We start from the raw sequence: 23,914 nt of genomic DNA on the forward strand, positions 1-23,914 counted from the left end.
CTAAAATGGCTTTTCTTTGTACAGGATGCTGCCAATACTGGGTCCAGCAAAGGCGTGTCAGCTCAGTGCCTGTTCGACTTGCTGCAGTCGCTGGAGGGGGAGACCACTGACATCCTAGACATCTTAGAGCTGGTCAAAGCTGAGAAGCCTCTTAAGTCATTAGGTAAAAGCAAAACTTGCCTTGACATTCTTTTTTTTTTGTAATCTTTCTTTTTTTAAATGGCCTTTTGCTGAATATTTTGAACTAAATCGAAACAGCAAAAATAAGTGGAACAGTGGTATAAATTAAATGAGTACATTTTCCTATCTCCTGTTTTTCTTAAATTTCTTGTAAATCTTAAAATGTAAAGGATTCTCTGCCATGAAAATTATATTAAAAGGGGGGCTCAATAGACCACTTTAGTTTTCAGAAAATTGGGTTTTCCTGGGCAATTCTAAGTGAATAACTCTTTAAGACAGGCTTTTATTATCATGGACTGTGTACAATTAGAGGTATTCAAAGATGAAGTCTCATGTCTTACCTTAGAGCATCCAAATATCCTTCTATTAGATGAGTTTTTTTTAACTACCAAAAAAAAGCACTTTTATTTGTCATCTGATTATTCAAAAATAGAACCGAATTTTTAGTCCCTTTAGATGAGGATATTAAGTGTTCACAGTTTAGGAATAAAGTCTAACAAAGAAATGACTACAAAATATAACTGGAAAGAAAGCGTTAGGAGTAATAAATTCTTCTTTATCCCTGATGGAATCCACTCTGATTGTGTGCCTTGACCTTCTGTCCCTTCAGATTTCTGCTATGGAAACGAAGACCTGACTTTCTCTATAAGTGAAGCCATTAAGCTCTGTGTTACTGTGGTGGCATATGCTCCTGAGTCATTCAGAAGGTAACTGCAGCCTTTTATTCTGTGCCTTGTAATAAGTAATTATGGCAAAGGAAATAAAATTGAGTGACTACAAAGGTTATGTTTGCTAACATTAGCCTGTAATGTTCTGGCAAGTACATTTTCAAAAACTAAATTTAAGGAACTTGTCATAGTAGAGGTTATGAAAAATATAGTAAATCTTCATCAATTTGAAATCCCCTAATTTGGAAATTGTGAAGTGGCTCAGATGTTTTAGTCTTGTTTAGGAAATATCCTCACATGTAACAGAAATTAATAGCAAATAAAATTTCAGAAAAGACATTTAAGCTATTTAAGAAAACTCCTTTCAAGGAGCAATAAGAACTTGTGTCACACAAAGAACAGGAAGAGAAATCTTGCCTGTCATTTTGCCAATGCAAGGAATCCAAAGGACTCACCATGGCGAGTGTGATTTCCAGTTCTAGGATGTTGGCTTGGACCTGATTTTATTTACATATATATATAATATATATTATATATAATATGTGAAATGAAAATCAGCCTCATCTCTCTATTAAAATAGGTATTCTAAAGGCAGAGACAATAATTCAAATGAATTATGGATAGCCCCTTTTTATGTAATGTACATGCTTAAAGATAAGAGCTGCATTCCTTCCAAATGTTCCATAATTCTGGCTTAAACAACCCTATGGCCTTCCCTCCTCTTCCTCAATTCAACATTAGGAAATCTCTCCCTCTTAATTTCTCAATCTACTTTGATTTTTTCTTGTAATATCTAACCCATAAACAAAGCATTAGGTTGTATTCTACCATATTCTTAGTATATGTGATATATCTTCCAATGCCCAATATAGTGCTGTATTCCATAGATGATATAACAATATAAATTTATAAAATGAATGAGTCAGATAACAGTCAACTGTTTCCATGTTCCTATTTCTCTCATTTGTAATTCTTCTTGCATAGGCCTTTGTGGTGAGAAAATAGTTTGAAAGTAAAAATATGGATTATTCATAAACATATCACAGTTTTTGCCTCAACTTTCTCTCTTTTGAGAGAAGGATGGGCTAATAAATTATTCCAGGGTATTGCTCCTCTGTTAAGACTGCCAGATCTAGATAGGTTATCACCTTTCTGATGTAAATTCAAAGAACTGAGACTACAAACTGCTGTCACACAAGGAATAAAATATAAATCTTATCTGAGTGTTAACTCAAGGATGTTGGCTCTGATCTAACCCAGAGTCACCCGCATTGGTCCTACCTCCTCGGACCAGCTGTTGAGCTCATGTGCTCAGGGTGAATTGTGACTCTGGCTCAGGTTTGAAGTGAAAGGGAAGATGACTAGTGATTCTCCTGGTGAAACAAACAGAGAACTAGCACTTGTCCATTCATACCAGTCCAGTTCTAACCTACTAGTCAAGCCTATCCTGAAACATCTATATATCAGGTGATTTATGGAACACTAGATAGAAATGTATAACTGATCTGAAAGTAAAGCATAGTGATCTACTTGGGTTGTAAAGATTGCTTGGGGCTTACAGATCTCCACATTACTTAAAATTCTTAATTCTCTCTGTTTGATCAAATCTCCTTATCAATTTCTCATATTCCTCCTTAAATCTACTTCTGGTTTTCAATTAGTGTAGAAAAATATTGACCCAACTATTGCAATTCTACTATTTTAACCCAGTGGATATTTTGACCCCAAGGATATTTTGACTATGACTTTATAAATACAAACATCTTAATCATAATTATACCTATAAGTTTTCATTAAAGGATTATTTTCTTATTTATTTATGCCCGTTTAATTCCTCAATCAGTCATTTTATGTTGCAAATAAGCCACTTTCAACTTTTCATTTTTATTTTATCAAAGTTCTTTTCATTGAAATTCTTTTCTTTCTATGTAAAATTTATAATAAAGTTTACATTCATTGATTAAGTTTTGGGGGAGGACTTATTTTATCTTGGTCTGTATCAAACTTTGCTTATTAGAGTTTCTGTCATTTTGAGCTTTTGTGTTTCAGGTTTTACTGCATAGTTTCCCCAAGTCAAATTTCAATGGTGCCCATAAGATGTAGTTTCTTAATGTAGAGTAAACATCTGAAGCAAGATGTTTATTAAATAACAAATTCTACTCAGTGGTGTTTTAACAATTGTCAGTTTTATTTTATGTCAAAAATTCTTTCAGAATAGTTATTATGAGTTGGATAAAAGACTAGGAATTTGTATTTTTAAAGTAATCAATGAAAAAAGCAACAGACAACTGGTCAGATATTCCCAGACTGCTTTATAATTCAGGATTAATCTTAGAGTGTAATACCATTATTTCATATTCTTCCATCAGTTTGTTCATTATGTACTATCTCCTCACACACCACTGGGACAGAGAGAGAGCAAATGGTAGGGTCAGAACATCCCGCTGCAAGCAGGGTGACCTCCGCCCCATCTCCACAGTTCATTTCCCAGTCCCCCCACTGCAAATAATCTCTCCTGCCTCCAATCCCAGAGCAATTTATTTTGAAGTTTTCCCTTATGAAATCTGTTGCTCAGCCATCTCGAGGCGCTGAGCCAAGTCACCTTACCTCATCCTGCCTCTTACCAACCAAGTCTGTAAACATACGGAACCACCTGAAGAAAATGCATACAGTCTATTCTTACCACAGCCTCTGGTGTAAATCTCTGCTCTCCTTGCCTGAGCTGAGTACCACAGCCATCTTGAGGGTCCTCTTTATCCTTTCTCAGAAACTCCTGAAATGGTGTCGGTCATAAGATTTGAGGTTTCTGGAAGGATCCAGTGAAGAGTGACTTCTTTCTTGCCCATGTTCTAAATAAATGAAGGAAGGCAAGGAGGAAGGCAGAAGGGAGGTTGAATTATCGCCTTTACTACTGAGAAAGATTAAGTAGGGGAATTGGGCTTGAAACAGGACTGCCCTGAGAACTCCCAGCAGAGGATAGAAGCCCTGTTGGCAGGCTTTTCCAGGAAAAGGAAAAGAGCTGAGCTGATTTTGCCCAGAATGTCTATATCAATTTGCCCCTCAGGTAAGTCTTTGTCTTCTCCAGAACCTAATGAGTAAAAGGGCAAAGAGGAACCGGGATTGATATTGACTGAACTCTCTCTGCTGGAAGGAAACATGAGGAATGAGTAAAATATGCCACCTCCATCCCCAACATTCTCACCTTATTCTGTCTTAAGCAATGGGGATTAAACACTATGCCCCTGGTCAACCCTGCCTCAGGAGGGCAAATGTACCCTCTATCAAGACGGTCCTCATCTTACTTTCCTTAGGCTCCTCCTACAATATCACAGCTCCATAAAAGGTTCAAAAATGGATCAAAACCTTGCATTAACTTAACTCCAAGTCCCTTCGATTCCTAAGTGTCAAAATACCCCCTCTTCTATTTTCCACTCCAAGCATATCCAGTACCATGTTATTAGGGTATATCAGAGATTCTGCAGTGCGATTAAGTGATAACATGAAGACACTGCAATGATAAAATGTATAAAAATTCTCTAATATTAAAATGCTAACAGCATAGAGAAGCCCTAAATTTGACTAAAAAATCCTCACATTATCAAATTCCCAATGAGATATGAAAGACGCTTTCAAGTTAAAATCCAAACACATTGAAATCAAAAGGAATTAGAGTTCACAATCAAATTCTCTTGTCATTGTGAGTTAAAAGCCAGAGTCCAATACTGTTAAGCTAAATTAAAATTTTTTTAGAAAACCTCCCTAACACCTTATTCTGCTCTGTTTAAGCCAGAACTGTTCTGAATTCCTGGGTGGAGCCAGGATCTCTTAAGTAGTTGTTCCCTAGGATATGTTTCATGGGAATAAATTCAATTCTTACAAGACTTCAACATTTGTAATACCAAGTCCCTGTTGTGCTTAAATTTTTTTTAAATAATGTATTTTATTTAAATATTCATACAAGAAAGTTTTTACAAATTGTAATTTTATAGTTTAATGAATGTATACAAAGATAACACATCAGTGTAACTACCACTTAAATTGAAAAATCAGATAAAAGAACCACTATCCTGATTTCCAACATCACAAATCAGCTTTGTCTGTTTCTGAACTCAACTACAATGAAATAATATGGTAGGTATTTTTTAATGTCTGACTTCTGTTATTCAGTATTATTTCATGAGATTCATCCACGCAATCATGTATAACAATAGTTCTTCGTTTGTCTATAATATTCTATTGTATGGCTATGCTGAAATTTGTGTATTTCTTCTTTTGTTGACAGACATTTGTGTTGTGTCCAGTTTGAAGCTATTACCAATAATGCTGCAGTGAACATTTTTGTATATGTCTTTGTGTGCACATATATATGTGTCTCTGTGGGTAGAAATGCTCTGCTAGATCATGGAGTATGTATATGTCTTGCTGTAGTAGATACTACCAAAAAGTTTTCCAGAGTGTTTGTATCAGTTTTCACTCCCACCAGCAGTGTATAAGTGATCCAGTACTCTACAGCCTCATCAACACTTTGTATTGTCAGTCTTTTTTTATTTTAGCTGTTTTTGTTGGCTTATAGTGATATCTCATTGTGGTTTTAATTTCCATTTCCCTCCAGCAAATTAAAAGGTTTGGAAGCCTTTCAGATTGTTTACTGGAATTTGGATATCTACTTTTGCAAAGGGCCTATTGAAGTATTCTACCCATTTTTAAATGAGATTATCAGTAATTTTTATTTGATATATAGAATTTTTTAAAGAGTCTGATATAAATACATTTTAACTTATATAGAGTGGTGTGCTGGTAAACATTTAACAACCAACTCTCTGGGGGAAAGAGTTTCTGATATGTAGCATTGCCAATTTGCCAATATGTAGCAATTACTGAATACAAAATACCAGAATGACATCATTGAATGTGGTGTTGGAAAGAGATGCTTATGGTAGGCCTTTTTCTTTAAATTAATTTTTATTGGAGTATAGTTGCTTTATGATGTTGTGTTAGTTTCTGCTGTAAAGCTATACATATACCTCCTCTTTTTTGGATTGCCTTCCCATTTAGGTCACCACAGAGCATTGAGTAGAGTTCCCTGTGCTATACAGTAGGTCCTCATTAGTTATCTATTTTACACATAATATCAATAGTGTATATATGTTAATCCCATCCCAATCTCCAAGTTCATCCCATCCCCCCCTTCCCCCTTGGTATCCATACGTTTGTTCTCTATGTCTGTGTGTCTATTTCTGCTTTGCAAATAAGATCATCTATACCATTTTCCTAGATTCCACATATGCGTTAATGTACAATATTTGTTTTTCTCTCTCTCTCTTACTTCACTCTGTATGAAGTGAAGTCTTACAGTCTCTAAGTCCGTCCACATCTCTGCAAATTATCCAATTTCGTTCCTTTTTATGGCTGAAAAATATTTCAATGTATATATGTACCACATCATCTTTATCCATTCCTCTGTTGATGGGCAATTAGGTTGCTTCCATGTCCTGACTACTGTAAATAGTTCTGCAGTGAACCTTGGGGTGCATGTATCTTTTTAAATTATGGTTTTCTTTGGGTATATGCCCAGTAGTGGGATTGCTGGGTCATATGGTAGTTTTATTTTTAGTTTTTTAAGGAACCTCCATACTGTTCTCCATAGTGGCTGCATCAGTTTACATTCCCACCAACAGTTCAAGAGGGTTCCCTTTTCTCCACACCCTCTCCAGCATTTGTTGTTTGTGGATATTTTGATGATGGCCATTCTGACAGGTGTGAGGTGATACTGCATTGTAGCTTTGGTTTGCATTTCTCTAATAATTAGTGATGTTGAGCATCTTTTCATGTGTTTGTTGGCCATCTGTATGTCTTCTTTGGAGAAATGTCTGTTTAGGTGTTGCACCCAGTTTTTGATTGGGTTGTTTGTTTTTTTGTTCTTGAGCTGCATGAGCTGTTTGTATATTTTGGAGATTAATCCTTTGTTAGTTGCTTCAGTTGCAAATATTTTCTCCCATCCTGAGTGTTGTCCAGTAGGCCTTCTTGACTGGTTATTTAGCCATTCCAGCATACCACTGGCTACTTGTATTTCAAATAACATCTCTTACTCTGTGGCTTATAATTTTACTCCCCTAAGGTTGTCTTTTGATGAACAGAGCTCTTCATTTTAATATAGTCCAATGTATCACCTTTTTCCTATTTTTTAGTGCTTTCTGTGTCCTCTTATGAAATCTTGGCTAACCCAAGGTTATGAATATATCCCCTTATATGTTAGGTGCTTTTTTATTTTTATTGTAACATTTAGATTAACAAGCCATCTGGAATTAATTTTGGTATGGTGTAAAGTAAAGAGTCAAAGTTTATTTTTCCCATAGAGATATATAATAGGCAGTAGACCCAGCACCATTTATAGAAAAGACTAGCCTTTCCCCATTGCATTGCAGTGTCATCTTTGTTATAAATCAAGTATCTGTGGATTTGTTTTGGACTCCTTATTCTGTTTCATATATCTATTTGTCTATCCTGGCACCAATATTATACTGTCTTAATTATGATAGTTTTATAAAAAGTCTGATGTCTGGTAATATGTCTTTTTACAATTATGAAATTTCCATCTTTAACTTACCTTGAAATCTGTTTTGTCTGACATAATAGTTACATCAGCATTCTTTTGGTGTTTTCTCTTTCACCTTCAACATTTCTATATACTTATATTTAATGTCTCTTGATAGCAAAATATAGCTGAATTTTTAAATTATTCACACTAGTAAGCAGCCATTTTCATACCTGCATCACAGTGACTGTTTCCAGACCAGACTTGCTGTAAAATTGCTTAAGCTTTAAGAAGCCAGCCTCCTAAAGAAGGGTTTTATTTTGTCTCAAATTTGTTGCAAATTACTGAATGGAAGCTTTGTTGATGATTGTGAAGTTTGTTTCTCTGATTGACTGAATAGCTCTACCTGTTACCATTCTATTGTTCTTTCAACCAATTGTATAAATGCTAACTCTCCCAAGTAGATAATATCCTTCCTAAATGCAGAATTTTTTCACCTTTTATCCAGTGCTTAATTAACTAATTAATTAGTGTTGGTAGATATTTCCATCAGCTTTAATTACTCTTGACTTGGGTGGAGTGGGAAGGGGATTCAGAATTTTCCAACTCTCTAGAGGCTTTTCATTTCTCCATGCTCCAAAATATCAAGTAGGATGTAAAAACGTGATTTGGTTTTCTATCTGTTGATTAAAGTCTTCAGATGCTGATGGTCTTGGAAGCTTTGGTGCCATGTTACCTACAAAAGCTAAAGAGGCAAACATCACAAGTGGAGACAGGACCTGCTGCCCGAGAGGAGATCGCCGCCATGGCTGCTCTTGCGACATCCCTGCAGGCCCTTTTATACAGTGTAGAGGTCCTCACCAGGTAATCCCATCAGCAGAAATAGCCACAGCCATAAACTCTATGTATCCGCCAAAAAGATGAAAATCTCTAAAACCCAGTTTTTATTTACAGATAACTTATCCAAACTCAGCTAAAACTGCAAACATTCCCTAAGTTGTTTGGATAAATAGTGCTCAGTACTCTAAGTAATAATAATGATGACGACAATAATAATAATAATTGTTAGTAGTAGTATTCTACCATGATTGTTAAGCACACATTTACGTGTAGCTTGCCGAGCTTCTGTGGCAGTTTTAACCCAGCAGTAAACAAATCTTTTGTAAAAGGGCTAATTTAGTGAATATGAAAATGTGATCCACGTTTTTGTTAGCTCTTATTTTATGAGACATGGAATGACTGCAATTTCAACTAAGCATTCTTTTATTATTTTCCTGTTTGTAAAGAGCTGGATTTATTTTTACTATAATTTCAGAAGCTACATAACAAACATAAACTACAAAATTTTATTCTAATGCTAGAATTGATAGATTCTCTGTCGGACAGGACTCAAGAGTGCTGAGAGAGGGGACCGAGGGATTTAGGAATGGAAAGGTCAGTTGACACCAGGGTTCAGCCCTAAACAAAGTTCCAAGAAGTTAGCCCTGTCACCAGATTCTTGGGTACGGAAGCAGAGGAATTGAGCTGCCCTGTGTCAGGGAAGGGCTGGATTGATGAGGCCTGGGCGGGCGTTGGCAGGTGGGAGCATTAGCGGGGCTGGAGGGATGTCTGTGTACCAAGGATAGAGCGAGTGGGGGTGGTAGATGCAGGACACTATATAGCGATAGGCTTTACTTTTCCATTGTCATCTAAAATCAGCTGGAAGGAGACGTTCCTCCCCATGGGTGGAGGTGGAGAAGCCTTCTTTCTGCATCGATGTCTTTTCTCCTCCATCCCATTTGACCATATCATTAGCCTAAAATTCTATGGTTTACTCCCATCACAGGCACCAACTTCTCCAGCCCCATCTTGCTCAGTTGGTGAGGGGACTCGCTGCAACCCCTCAGTGCGGGGAGGACTTTTCCAGCGTGCACCAGCAAGTCAGAGGGGGAGTGAGATTGTTATTCATTAAGTTCAATCTATGTTTAGTTCCTAATCTTGCACTACATTGCCAACTGAGGCAAGCAGAACATAGCCCAAAGCCTCGGGTAGACTCTCTGCTGAAGTGCCCGCGTGCATCTAATCTGAGGGGATGGGAAGCAGTGGAATAGAGAGCAGTGACAAACCACCAGTGAGAAGCAGCCCCCAGTGCTTTGATGATGGTTTCCTGAAAGTCTGTGGGGGTAGAACATTGCAAGGAGAAATACATGACATACACCCTTCCTTCTGCACCCACCTGGTTATGTCACTAGTGCCTTCCTGTGACTAGAGGAGAGAAGAGCAGTCAAGTTCCTTCAAGGGCCACTTGATTCTTTCTCTTTACAGTACACAATGTTGATGCCTTCTGTTCCCTTTTCTAAGGATAAGTCAATTAACTTCTCCAAAACTGACTTACCAAAAATTTCACAAAGAGTTATGGATGGAGCTCTGACATTTGAAATTCTGTGGCCTTAAATATTCCAGTGTATTTAATATTCTTTTGATGGAGTGGAAGACTAGCCTCATTGGTTGGCTGTAATTATTCACAACAAAATTGGCTTCATTGTTTTTTACAGAAAGAAAACAAGAAGAATACCGGTTCACTTCCACAGTCCTAATGTACGTTGCTCATGAAAAAAATTAACCGTTCTATAGGTAGTAACACAGAAACAAGTATATTACAAGTGTATCAGTGTTCGTTTTCCATTGTTGCATAACACATTACCACAAACTGAGAGGCTTAAAGCTGAACGCATTTATTATCATCGCATGGTCCTGTAGGCCGGAAATCTGGGCAGGCTCAGCTGATCTGTCCGCTCAGGGTCTTGCAAGGCCAAAATCAAGATATCAGTTGGTCTGGGCTCTTACTGGAACCATCTGGGGACAAATCCACTTCTCAGCTCATTCAGGGTTTTGGCAGAATCCAGCACCAGGCAGCTTTAGGTCTGAGGTCCCCTTTCCTTCCTGACCGTCAGCCAGGGGCCACTCTCTGCTGTTGGAAGACACCTGTATTCCCTCTTACACAGCCCCCAGTCATCCAGCCAGCAGTGATGCCTTGAGTCCTTCTCAGGCTTCAAATTTGTCTTCCCCTCCCAAGAGAAGCTGTCTGCTTTTTAAGGGCCGGTGATGAGATTAGGCCTACCCAGATCATTTCCCTTTTGCCATATGATGTAGCGTGATAACGGGAGTAACACCAGTGGGGCAGTGGGGGGAAGGCCTTGAGGCTAGCTTTAAATTCTGCCCCCTACAGCAAAGGCACCAAAGAGACAGTCTGGGGCGATTTTTAAAGGGTTACTCTCCAGCCACAGCCAGCATACAGAAAACGAGCATAACAAAAACAAGCTTTAAAGAGTTCATGTAAGCAATTGCTTGGAAAAGCCTTATCTTCCTTTCCATGTCACAGATGACACAGAGGCAGTTTACCTATATATGAGCTGATTGGAACCTATTTCTTAACATCTATAATAAATTATTGACTTAACAATAGATACTAATTTACTCACTTTCCTGGGTAGTCTTAGGTATAATTTTTTTAACATCTTTATTGGAGTCTAACTGCTTTACAATGGTGTCTTAGTTTCTGCTTTATTACAAAGTGAATCAGCTATACATATACATATATCCCCATATCCCCTCCCTCTTGTGTCTCCCTCCCACCCTCCCTACCCCACCCCTCTAGGTGGTCACAAAGCACCGAGCTGATCTCCCTGTGCTATGCGGCTGCTTCCCACTAGCTATCTATTTTACATTTGGTAGTGTATATATGTCCATGCCACTCTCTCACTTCGTCCCAGCTTACCCTTCCCCGTCCCCGTGTCCTCAAGTCCATTCTCTACGACAGGAATAAACACACAGACTTAGGTCTAACTTTGACTAGAAAGATTCTTACCTTGTTTGATAGTTTCTCAGAAAAACAGTGTGGTTGATTATGGAGCAGGTGGCTTAAATGATATGTACACCCCTATCTTTTTCTTACTGTCTAGAATGGCTAACTTCCTGGTACCTGTGGAATTAAAAAATGAATTCTTAACTCTCACTTAATCAGCACAGACTTAGAAGTCTGATTTCATGAATGTCTGGTTTGAAGAGTACTTGTTTATTACTCAGGACCAAGAAATGAAAGACCTTAAATCGTGGTGAGCTTATAGACCCTTGGGAATCAGTGTTCCCTTTAAAGTGCCTTCCAGGACAGACTCAGCAAAGGAATGTGACAGAAAAGGCCAAAGTCTTTATAAGCTTCTAGCTTCAAGATTGTGTGAGCTGCAGTAATTTGAGAGTTTCATAAGTGTCTCCACTTCTGTGGTTTTGTTACTGTTGTTGCAGGCCCATGACGGCCCCCCAGATGAGCAGGTGTGACCAGGGTCATAAAGGGGCCACCACAGCCAACCACACCATGTCTTCTGGGGTAACTACCAGGTAATTCACTGGCTTTATTCTTTTGTGGTCTCTCAATGTCGTACAACCTGAATCTCAGCTGTTGCAAGTGAAAGGAATCCTGAAAATAGTCAATATTGAGCGTGAAAATCTCCAAGGAAAAGAGAAGAAGGTGAGAGTTGAGAGTTACACGAAAACACCTAGGCTTTTTTTTTTTTTTTTTTGCAACTGTCACCTTTGTAAATGAAGAGAAATAAGCCACCTTCAGAAACTGGCATTTATGTCCATTTGTTTGTGTGGACATGCAAGATGTTCTCTGCCTCCTGGGTGGTCTTTGAACTATTCCAGTGTTGTTTCACTTGCCTCCAAGAAAAAGGCAAAGGAAACAGTAATAATCAGGAGGTGGCTTCTCATTCCAGGGCAGTTGTGCAGTCACCTTTCTTTCATCTGGACAGATTTTCTACAGACATTTCATCCAAGCTTTGACTTAGTCCCTTAACTGATGCTTTCACGGTTGTTGAATTAATCACCTTCCCTCTTTTGGTGCAACTCAGACACTGGCTGCACTAGTTAATACTTTACTTCATTCTGCCTGGGTTAACCTCTAAATACTCTGAGACAAAAATAAAAGTTTAATTAGCTTCCTCCTCCAAGGAAGATTTAAGACAGAGCAAACCCAAAATCAGCTAGGGAGAAAGTTATCTTTTCCCAGTATGGAATAATTAGCAGAGATTATAAGGAAAAACTGAATAATTTTCTACTTTCCCTGAAGCACATTTTTAAGTGTATATAATTATTTATGTAAATTCCCTGCTTATCATATATTTATGTTAAAAATGAAATAAGTTCCAAACTATGACATCACATATAAATTATCTGATGTGATAGTGTTACCTCAGTTTCTCACATTAGGGGAAAATGATTACATGGGTTTTGAGTAATGAGTTTAAGTGATATTTAAGGGTTTCTCTACGCTTACTGAGCTATGTTCAACGCTAGATGAAAGGTGCCCAGAGAAAGAGGGCTTCTAAAGTCCTGTTACCCATCACTCATAAAGCAAGAAGTCTCTAGAACTGAAAGGAAGTCAGCCATATTTCTTCCTAAAATATAGCACATGACGTGAAAACTGCAACTTAGATTCACCTCACCTTGAAAGTTTTCAAAAATTTCCTTCATTTGACCACATTCCATGAGTTTTTGTGTGTTTTTAGAGTATCTGTCTTTCTACAAATTATCTGGCAATGGAACAGCTGTCATGGCAGCTATAATTGCAGCATATGTGGTAGGCAAATGAAAATCAAGACTTTATAGTTTAGGATTAATATCAAGATTTATATTTTAGGATTTACATCAAGAGTTTATATTTTAGGATTAATATAATTAATGTGTGTATGAGGGAGCTTACCAAAATGTGCAACTTCAAAGTCTTCTCATAAGAAAAAGTCGTTAAGAGGCCCCACCACAGGGCCCCTGTTCTTACTCTGATAGTTACGCAGACTGTTTTTCTGACTCGCAGGTACCAGGACCAAGGTGCCAAACTGCACTTTATCAGGTACAGAAAGACAACCTCATTTTGTACTAATTCCGTCATCTTGTGATAATTTGCCTTGGGAGCTGGGTTATGGTTCCGTCAGCTTTCTTTTCATTCAGGCATGGCATCCTACTTCTGCATAAATCCTCAGGAAGTGGCTAATGGGAAGCCACTACAGTTTGGGATGACAGTCTCTTGCAGGATGATGAACTTTCTTCATCCTTCCGATAAGGTTCTCCCAGGCCCCACCCTGCTGCTTCATTAACTTGCATGTAACATAAGGCATCCTAGTTTTCTTCAGTGTGATACCTTCCTCTCATAGTTGCCCCCCCATACACCTTCCCAGACCCACAGTTAAACTTTTATAATTCCCCAGAGAAAACCTGCACTTACTGGAGGAGGGGCAGGGCCTTCCCAGAGAGGAGCTAGATGAACGGCTTGCTCGGGAAGAGTTCAGAAGACCCCGGGAGTCCCTGCTTAACATCTGCACCGAGTTCTACAAGCACTGCGGGCCCAGGCTGAAGATCCTGCAAAACCTGGCCGGAGAACCGCGGGTCACTGCCCTGGAGTTGTTGGACGTGAAGTCCCACATGAGGTACTGTCCTCATTTTCTCTGCCCCCGAGTGTGCACACGGCTTGGGCTGGATGTCTGGAGGGGGTTGGGGGGTGGTGTATGCGGGGGGATAAATGTGGGGCAGGATAAAAACTTGAAAATGGCTGAAATGGATTGGTCTCCTGTAGCTTGGATGCACATCAAACAGGGCCCTCTGGGAAAATAGATGTTAAGTCAGTGGAAAAGGATCTTAGCGTGGATGGGGGAAATGTTCTTAAAGACAGAAAAGCCCAGTTGATGTATTTGCTCCTTAATAAAAGAGAGTGAAAGGGAGATTGCATCACCTGAATTCCTAGGGAAGTAGCTTTCTTCCACATGCTCTTTACTGCCCCAATTCTAATTTTTCACAAGAATCCAATGTCTCCTCTCTTATTTTACACAAAAAAATGCACAGCTACTTTCTGCTTGAGGACTTGCTCTGCCTCTCCACTATCTGAGGATTCAGTGAGGGGCCTGCAGGGAAGGAGCAGGGGTTTTTTTGGGGTTTTTTTGTTTGTTTTTTTTGCGGTACGCGGGCCTCTCGCTGCTGTGGCCTCTCCTGTTGCGGAGCACAGGCTCCAGACGCGCAGGCTCAGCGGCCATGGCTCACGGGCCCAGCCGCTCCGCGGCATGTGGGATCTTCCCAGACCGGGGCACGAACCCACGTTCCCTGCATCGGCAGGCGGACTCTCAACCACTGCGCCACCAGGGAAGCCCGGAAGGAGCAGTTTTAACTTGGAGCCACACTTTGGTGGAGTCTGAGATCCCTTTTACACATATTGTGCATGATTTTCGAAAAAGTGTCCTGGTAAAAATTCTGCACTAGATGAAGCCAGTCATCATTTAAAAATTTGTACTCCTGGTATGTCAGGGAGAGCCCCCAGAATTATATCTCTGTGCACTCCTGTTTCCTTCTTCCTAAGGAGATGTCATTTCACTTGTTGCTTCAAACTATAAAGGCTGTGTCTGTGTTTTCAGATTCTTAAAAGGAACATGATTCCAGATGATCTTCTATTTAGATTTGTAACAGTTTTTAAAGCATCATAAAAATTCCTTGAAAGGAAAATTCCATTGGTAACAAAATATTCACTTGGAAAGTTTAGTATGTCTGTAAAACTAAAGGTAGGCTTAAGTTCTAGCCTTTCAGAAATAACATTGCAATTTGGCAACACACACCAATTTCCTGATTATCGTCTCTTTTTTTTCTTAAAATGATTCCTCAAAAAATTTAGAAAGTACTAAGTGAGGGAAAATGAGAAGCCAGAAATGTATGGAGAACACAGGCTCTTTATCCTCCAGACTGATTTCACATTCTCTGAGTTGCTGGCACACACCCAGAACTCTAGAGCGTCACATGTGTTCACACTCCCTGCTGTGCTGTGATGGGGAAGAACTTATTTTGCACTAAGAATTTCAGCTCCTGCACTGGGAAAGGCGGGGAAAGTTTGAAGTGTTAGGCTTCTGTTGCCATAGTAACTCCGTGCTCCGTTCAGGCCATCTCCCCTCCTTTCCTACTGATAATGGCTAGCTGACCTGAGTAATTGTACATCACATTCCCAGAGTCAGAGAATCACTACTATCGACAGACATTTTGTGGGAGAAAGGGGAAAAGATTCCTAAAAGATGGGAGAGCGAGTGAAAAGGGCGGGGAGGGGAGAGATCATGATAATGGGTTAGTAACTGTCCTACGTATATCTGTATCTACACTCAAGGCATTTGGAGAGACGGGAGAGCATGAGTTAGAGAGGCCCGGAGCTCCCTCTAGAGGTCAAACCCTATTAAAGGTTAAATGAGCTCTAGGAGTTCAAATTAACTCTGTGCCTGGCACAGATCTAGGGCTCAGTAGATGCTAACGCTAATGAGAAAGATCCACATGCTATCCTAGACACTGGGTATATAAAATAAAGCCCTAGTCCTCAACATGATCACAGTTCAATAAGTGAGGCACACATAAGAATACAGAATGCGGCGTTGCAAGCACTATATATCACATGTATTTATGTGTTTATTATTTTACCAAGTACTTGAGGCAACTCAGAAAATTCTATGATGCAAAGGGATACAATTTAAAAATTAGAGAGTCGAAACAATGTGAAAAATTAGCAGGGAAACAATTTAGTTTATGATAAGATTAGCATGGGAAATCTACGTGATTTTATCATATTAGATACTATTGATGAACTGTAAATTTGACTTTGGGCCTCTGAGTTATCAAAACAACAGGGAAAAATGGCTGATTATAAAATTATAGTGTCAATAAGATAAAACGCACAACTAGTTTTTTTTGGTAAAGCAAAATCCCCCTTTTAAAATATGAAGAACAAGAAGTATCTCCTGGTTGAGGCATCTTAAAGGAAAGAGCAGAGTGATGGGCAACAGCCTCACCAACATCCCGTCACAAGTAAAGAGCCAGCCTCACGGGACTGATGCCTGGCGGTACTGAAAGCTGCTCAACGTCACAATGCAATTCAGCAAGAGTAACCTGTATAAGCACAGTTATTTCATGGCCTGGATCTATAGGAAGGTAGGCAGAATTTTTTAATGCCAGGGACTATTTAGACGACATCCCCTCTGTTCATGCTATTTCACACCAGCTCTCAATAAAAATGGACCTGTCGTGTTCTCTGGCCAAACAGAGTTTTCTGAGTTCCACATGTTTTGACCCTACACCAAAGCAAAGGGTATAGTTAAGGTTTTCTTTTGTAAATTAAGTACACATTTGGCTGTATGTCAAAGTCAGAGCTAAATATATAAAGTTTAGAATTGGGGACCTATAGGTAGTATTTAAAGTCCTAAGAATAGATAGTATCCATCAAGGAGAGAAGGTTGATTTTTTTTAAAAAAAGAAAGGGGATGATATAAAAGATAGAGGAGGTAATTGCAGCAAGTACTCGATTTGAATCAAAGAGACAAGAAGGAGTGTTGAGGCAATCTGTACCCCTGCATTTGCAGAAGTTATGATTGGCTGCAAGGCTCTCAAGTAAAACATTCTTGATTAGATAAAGTTTCTACCCTAAAGGAAGTTATTACCTCATTTTCCCAGACCAAAGCTGCCAAAGCAGCAGAATAGCAGGATAGTGAGCTCTGCAAACTAATTTTTCTCTCTCCCCCCTCTCCCACCTCTCTCCAACTCTCCCTCTTTCCTTTCTCCCCCTCCGTCTCTCCCTTGTGTTCTCAAGATTATTCATGTGATAGTACAGCAAAGACTGTATTAAAGGAAATTTTTGTTTTATGCTCGAAGCATATTCATTTTGTAACATGACCAGAGATGAGAGAAATTCAGTTAATAATCCATAAAATGACACAAATCCAACTTTAAGTATTGTTTTCAAGCTTGAAATAGATCAGTTATTTCTCTAGCATTTCTTAAGGTTACCTACAAGATAACAAGGGAAAAGAAATATGTGTATATACTAGATTTGTTGTGGTGGTCACTTCATGATGTATGTGAGTCAAATCATTGCACTGTACACCTTGGACTTATACAGTGCTGTATGTCAATTATATCTCAATAACACTGGGAGAAAAAGAAAAAATCCATTTAAAAAAGAAATATGTGTATATAGATATACTTTTATCTGTCAATCAAACGACCTGAAAAGTAAAGAATTATTTTCTGCATGGCACATTTGTGAGAAAGAGATAAACAAAAGAGTGTGAAGACTGTTTAAAACGATTTCTTTAAAACACACACACTCACACACAATTTCCAGAAGGACAATGTGTATGTTCCGTCTGGAGACAGTATGAGTGGGGATGAAGAGACAATGACTGTTGATAGTGAGGGGTTGCCATGGAGAAGATGGATTGAATTCATGTTTCCAGATGAAACCTCGTAGGAAAACATTGAGGGAATTTGGGGACCTAATATGAGGAGAGCTTTTCACAGTGTGGATGTCCAAAGATGGAATGAGCTGCCTTATGCAGTGGTGAATCCTACATCCATGGCACTAGTCAGACGGAGCAATTGTAGAGCAATCCACGTGGTAGACGGGCAAGGGCCTAGCTCTGATTCCTATACCAGAGTGCCTGTCAGAATCACCTGGGGTGCTCTTAAACTGTAGTTCTTTTTAAGCATTTGTCCTGTCTCTCTTGGAGTAATCAAAAGGACTTCTTATTAAAATGCTATAGTTAATACATGGAAAAAAAGGAACGATTCAATATTACCATTGTGCTACTTCTAATGAGTTGAGGAATCTGTGCAGTGATCACTAGTAGCCACTGACCTCATGAAGAGTGACAGCTAGGAATCATGTATGTCCTGAGGAAAGTGCACATCGCCTGTGAAGGACACATACCAGAAAATCAAAACCTAATCTGAGGGCTTCCCTGGTGGTGCAGTGGTTAAGAGTCCACCTGCCGATGTAGGGGACATGGGTTCGTGTCCCCGTCCAGGAAGATCCCACATGCCGCGGAGCAGCTGGGCCTGTGAGCCATGGCCACTGAGCCTGCACGTCCGGAGCCTGTGCTCCGCAACGGGAGAGGCCACAACAGTGAGAGGTCCACGTACCGCAAAAAAAACCAAAACAAAACCTAATCTGATCTAGCCCCTGGATCTAAGTACCAATTGAATTAAATACAGGAGAAATAGGATAAATTAAATGACACCATGGAGATTCAATCAGCAAAATCCAGAGTGCAGGAAATGCTATGGGACCAACAGCTTATTTCTCCAACAAATAAATTACTAGATGTCAAAACAAGAGCAGAAGAGGGGGGAACCTACAAATTGAAAAGACTTAAGAGATATATCAACCAACTGAAATGTATGGGCCTTATTTTGTCCAGATTTGTTTTTTAAAATGTTTATTTACAAGTTATGAGATAATGTGCCAGAATGTTCATAGTTTAGGGAGTCAGTGTGCTGGAAGGAGGGTGATTAGCATGACGCTGTGTGGGAAAATTCTCATGGTGGCTTTCTAAGCTTATTCTTTAAAAATATTTTAGGTTGGCAGAAATTGCACACTCCCTTCTGAAGTTGGCACCATACGACACCCAGACAATGGAGAGCCGTGGGCTTCGACGCTACATCATGGAGATGCTCCCCATCACCGACTGGACAGCCGAGGCAGTGAGGCCGGCCCTTATCCTCATTTTAAAGAGATTGGATAGGATGTTCAACAAAATTCATAAGATGCCCACTTTGAGGTGAGGAGGCCTCCTAGTTAGCTGTTGGTATTACAAGCTTCAAACTTCAAGTTTGTCATTTTTGAAGGTGGTGGATCAATCCGGAGTTGAATGAATGGCTCAAGAGTGTTCGGTTGGTTATATGTGCAGAGCTAATCAGGTATATGAATGCATAAGTAGCAGGGTCTATATTTTGAGGAAATAACATATTCTTCAAAAATATATATTTATCTTGAAAAATCTATTCATTTCTTAGCTATCACATTCCTTATCTGACACACATAAGAAATTCAATGTGTATCCTTCAATTCCTTTTAAAGTAAGGCAAGGTATGCCTTATAAATTAAACAACTAAGGAGAGAAGAAAAATTAACCTGATGTTCAAAAATGTGTATTTAACATAGTATTTTAGGTACCAGTTTATAGAAATGCCAAGCTTTACAATAATCAGCGAAGCAGCAGCTAAAGAGCTCTCAGGGTTGATAAAAAATACCTAATTTTCACCTTTTCACCTAATTCAGGTGGTATTAAATCAATGTTATTGCCACTTGTCCTCCACTCAGTGGCCTGAAATATCAGTTGGTAGCCTTTATGTGAGCAGATGCCTCCGAACCAGGCTACCTGGAGTTCTGAGCCCAGTTTGGAAATCTATAGCCACAGTGAGCAGATAGATCAATTGATAAATGCTAATAAACCCACTAGTTTGGAAATTTCCAGTTTGGGTTAGTGAGACCATTTTCTGTCCTATTAAACTAAACCCCAAATCAATGCAACTCTTGCCCAAGAATCTGTAGCACTTATTGTTCAATTTGTCAGAACTTTTCCAGGTTTTATCCTGTGCTCTTCTTCATTTATGCAGCCATCAGAAGCTGTTGAACTTATTAAAAAGAAATTGAAATATTTTATTCTAATAATGTACAGTTTGATCCTATATTCTTTTCTACCGTGATGATGGATGCCTATATGTTATTTCAAGGTTATTTATTTTAGTAGCATAGAAATGAGTATCCCTTAAAGCACTCCTATTTTCTTTAGTGGTCCCAGTGGAGCATCCATGCCTATTGGCAAATGGCCAGTCTTATAAATCTCACAAGGATGTGTTAAAATAACTTTTCTTCTAAAGATGTTAACATCTACATAGGCTAACTCATTTGTCATATAAATAAACCCATTATAAAGAACAGCAGTTTCCTAAAAGTAGACTTCTGGATTAATTCATAGACTTGATTAATTGTAGGCAATTTTCTTGGTGTGCATGCTATGAATTTGGGGTTGCCTTGGATTTAATTTCTTCAGGTGATCTCAGTTCAACAAGAGAAATGTTGACTGAACTTAACCTGTGGGTTACTTGAGCATCAGGAATGTCAACATATCCTCATGTATGAACATTTCCATTTTGTCATTGTAGAGATTTCAATTTGGTAGGCAATATAAGCTTAGAAATTATTTCCAGGAAATAGCATTGATCTCAGTAAAGCCCAACGTGTTTATTTAGGGGGCCACAGAAACGACTCTTCAGTACTGAGATAATTACAGACCAGATTGTTTTCTATTACAGAAAATCTCATATTCATCTAATTGGGTTATATATACCACCATTTATACTACCATAGAATGTAGCCCCAAAATATCATTTTTTAGGTGGCAAAGAAAGAACGCTTTTTAAATAGATGGTTTTCCTCTAATGCCATCTTTTTGGCAAGAGTTAAGCCATATAAATCTAATTAGTTGCAGTCTGGTATAAAAGCTGATGAGATCAACTGTAGTCTGATAAAAACATTTCAGAAACACAGCCTATAGTCAAATTAGCTCTACTGGGAGTAATCACTCCTATGATGGGTTTCCTAAAATGGTAGTCTCATACCCTCTCTCATAGTTAAAACCAGGAAACTTGAAATGCCACCCATTCATCATCTCTGTTTTTTCTTCAATAGATTTTGTATCATTAGTCGAGTGGGGCAGGAGTGCCTCTGCTACGTTTTCAGTATCCTCTTCCCTTCCTAATGTGCTCTGTACTTTTGGAACAACGTGGGTAAACTTCCTCCCCTCTGAAGCATTTTGTTGTCTCAGACACCCATCCTGTCTTAGATGGCGTCAGAATCACTGTCTCATTCACTCGTTTCAGACAGTCTCCAGAAGGGAGCCACGCTGCTAATGGCTCCTATATTGTATTCCAGGCGACAGGTTGAGTGGGAGCCTGCCAGCAATTTGATTGAAGGGGTTTGTTTGACACTTCAGAGGCAGCCAATCATATCCTTCCTGCCTCACCTTAGGTCACTGATCAATGTCTGTGTCAATCTGGTGAGTAGCCAAGTGGCAATCTTATGAAACTTTACAAAATTTAACTCTGCTATTGACTTCTCTGAACTGAAGATTTACAGGTCAACCTACCTACCTACACACCTACCCATGAAAACAGACGGCTCAGGTGACACTGAAAATAGTGAGGTACATTTCAAGGTAGTGTGTGGGGAGATCAAGGGGCCCGTCCCTCTACAGATGGGATTTTGGTGTGCTGCTTCCCATGCACTACTTTGACAATTGACCTCTTCAAGTTGCGCTGAGAGTTGAGGGCTGCCAGTTGGAGAGTGGGGTGGCGGGAGACTGCACAATTGGCTAGAAGTTGAAGTAGTCTGGGGTGGGGGAGATTAAAATGCAAAGAGGATTTTTTTCTTCTTTTTTAGTGAAAAATCACATTATGGGTTGGCCAGTCTAGGATTTACATGAAAGCAAAAATTTTTTTATCAGTTATGTAATATCTAGAGTCTGGTTGTGACAAGGTTTTGTACAATGTGGAAACCGTGGTAGAGCATTTCATTGAACAGAATCCGCTGCTTAGCTAGTTGAGCAATAAATCTGTCGCTGGAATGCCTAGCGCAAGTAGAGCTCTTGCCATCATCATTGTTGTCAGCATTTACTCCATCAAAGAATGTTGACTGCATTCCTTTGAGTCCACAAGTAAGTATGTCCAGTCTCCTGCTTAGAATAATTTTGGGTTCATCTCTCATTATTTACATAGTTAGTTATAAGCAACATTCTACAAAACCTTGGCTGAATCCAGTGTAATCGTTTGATCTGACTCCAGACATTACATGCCTTCAAAAGAAGGCAACACGAACAGATTGAAAGTAACATGCCCAACCTTCAAATTTTTTATTATCATTATTATTATTATTATTGACTGAGACTCCCTTACTACAGTTGCATGAAATTGCAATAGTCAAGGCTGGTCATGTGCTCTGTTTGTATTTCAGGTGATGGGAGTGGTAGGACCCTCCAGTGTTGCTGATGGATTACCCCTTCTTCATCTCAGCCCTTATCTCTCACCACCTCTGCCCTTCAGCACAGCTGTTGTCCGGCTTGTAGCATTGCAGATACAGGTGTGACTGCCTTACCTGTTTGTCACGCTCATTACGTTGCTGGTTGAGGCACCTGATCACGGTGTTCTCTTCTATTTTTCTGCGAAGGCTGGGCAAAATCTGTGAAACAGAAGTGTAAACATCTCCAAACTTTTACAGTTTTGGAGCTTCAGCCCTGAGCTTGGTCCTAAAGTTGTGCTTCTGTAATTCTTCTTGAGATCTCAAAAATAGCAGAGTCATTTTGTCCTGCCACAACCTCAGGAGCCGCTTCTGTCGTTTAAAACGTGTGTCAGTACCTTAGGAAAATAATGGTTCACAGATAATCAGCTCACAATTGTTAATTAAAAGAGGCAGTAATGTTCAAAGTCTGGTTTTAAATTATCTGCAGAAAGAATTGCAGTAAAAAAAATTCAAATATTATTACTAGACTTTGAATATCTTAATTTTCTTTAATGGTTGTGGGCTGAATATTGAGGGTGCTTTTTTTAATCATTTTTCTCCCACTTCTTTTATTTCCTAAAATTAAAATAATCATTCCCAAAGCAAAAAAGGATAGAATGCCAATTTCCCTGCCTATTTCTGTGTGTCACCTAACTTTAAAGAGTGATAAATCACCAGAAAGCTTTCTGACCAACGGGAAGTATACAATGGCTGTAAATGGATAACCGACCCATCCATTATCTGACAACCAAGCTTGATGGTCCATCATCCAGAGAATGGTTAGATGATGGAAAAGAGATTAAGCAAGCACTGTGGCTACCAGGCAGAAGGGAAATAAAGACATCCCTAAAGTGATACATTTTGACAACACGTATACAGAGATCATTTATTTCTTTTTATATTGTCTATTGCTTTCTGGCTTGAAGAAGGTCTTATACAGGGGAGAGGATTTTTAAATAACTGCCCAATGGAGCAGGTGGCAAGATCTCCTTTTCTTCCTTTTCTTTGGTCGCTAAAATATTTATTGGTGGACACATGGATAAAATGAATGGGGAAGTGCAGTTGTTTTTGTACCAGACTATAAGTATCATGATTTTTCATTTGATATTCAAGATGTTGCTGTTTTTTAGGTATATAGCTCTCAATTATGTCAAACAAATGGTAAAGTATCAGTTTGGGATGAATCTTGTATGCTGCACAGATGACAACTGAACTCCTAGTTTGCAGGTGCAGCCATCAGGGAGTCCCCGTCTCCTCCATGCTGTGTAAAAACAAACAGACTGAATGGGTGAGGGAGTCAATTAATCTTTTTTTTCTATTATTGCTGTACAGGCTTTAAAAGAAGATTTTCCTTTAAGCCATGTGATCTCCCCATTCACCAATCAAGAGCGAAGGGAGGGGATGCTTTTAAATCTGCTCATCCCATTTGTGCTCACAGTAGGATCTGGAAGCAAAGGTCTGATTAATTTAACTAAAGGAAATTTATCATTGTTGTTGTGTTTTCTTAAGTGTCAGGCTGTTATTTCTTCCTTTTCCCATGAAGGCCGTCATTGAAGTTGATCTGAATGATTTAAACAAGGTTATCTTAGGAAATAAGAGTTTTTCTTTCTTTTCAGTTTAGCTGCCCTTGGTCAAGACTATCTCTGCTCC

At 39.1% G+C, this 23,914-nt stretch overlaps 1 protein-coding gene across 5 annotated transcripts in view; it reads left to right on the plus strand.

Annotated features, from left to right (window-relative positions):
• Nucleotides 1-23,914, plus strand: part of UNC80 (unc-80 homolog, NALCN channel complex subunit) — a gene marked incomplete at both ends in the record, with an annotated part of 248,689 nt that overhangs the window by 199,410 nt on the left and 25,365 nt on the right. For all 5 annotated transcript variants that reach the window (XM_081242187.1, XM_081242190.1, XM_081242188.1 and 2 more), the window contains 10 exons: nucleotides 25-163; nucleotides 791-887; nucleotides 8,077-8,247; nucleotides 11,665-11,757; nucleotides 13,232-13,267; nucleotides 13,623-13,841; nucleotides 18,786-18,986; nucleotides 21,143-21,266; nucleotides 22,220-22,345; nucleotides 23,597-23,720. In XM_081242187.1, coding sequence (XP_081098313.1) covers nucleotides 25-163; nucleotides 791-887; nucleotides 8,077-8,247; nucleotides 11,665-11,757; nucleotides 13,232-13,267; nucleotides 13,623-13,841; nucleotides 18,786-18,986; nucleotides 21,143-21,266; nucleotides 22,220-22,345; nucleotides 23,597-23,720 — 1,330 coding nt within the window. The remainder of the gene's footprint in view (nucleotides 1-24; nucleotides 164-790; nucleotides 888-8,076; nucleotides 8,248-11,664; nucleotides 11,758-13,231; nucleotides 13,268-13,622; nucleotides 13,842-18,785; nucleotides 18,987-21,142; nucleotides 21,267-22,219; nucleotides 22,346-23,596; nucleotides 23,721-23,914) is intronic.

Source organism: Mesoplodon bidens (genome assembly GCF_964165515.1).
Source record: "Mesoplodon bidens genome assembly, chromosome: 8".
Taxonomy (NCBI): domain Eukaryota; kingdom Metazoa; phylum Chordata; class Mammalia; order Artiodactyla; family Ziphiidae; genus Mesoplodon; species Mesoplodon bidens.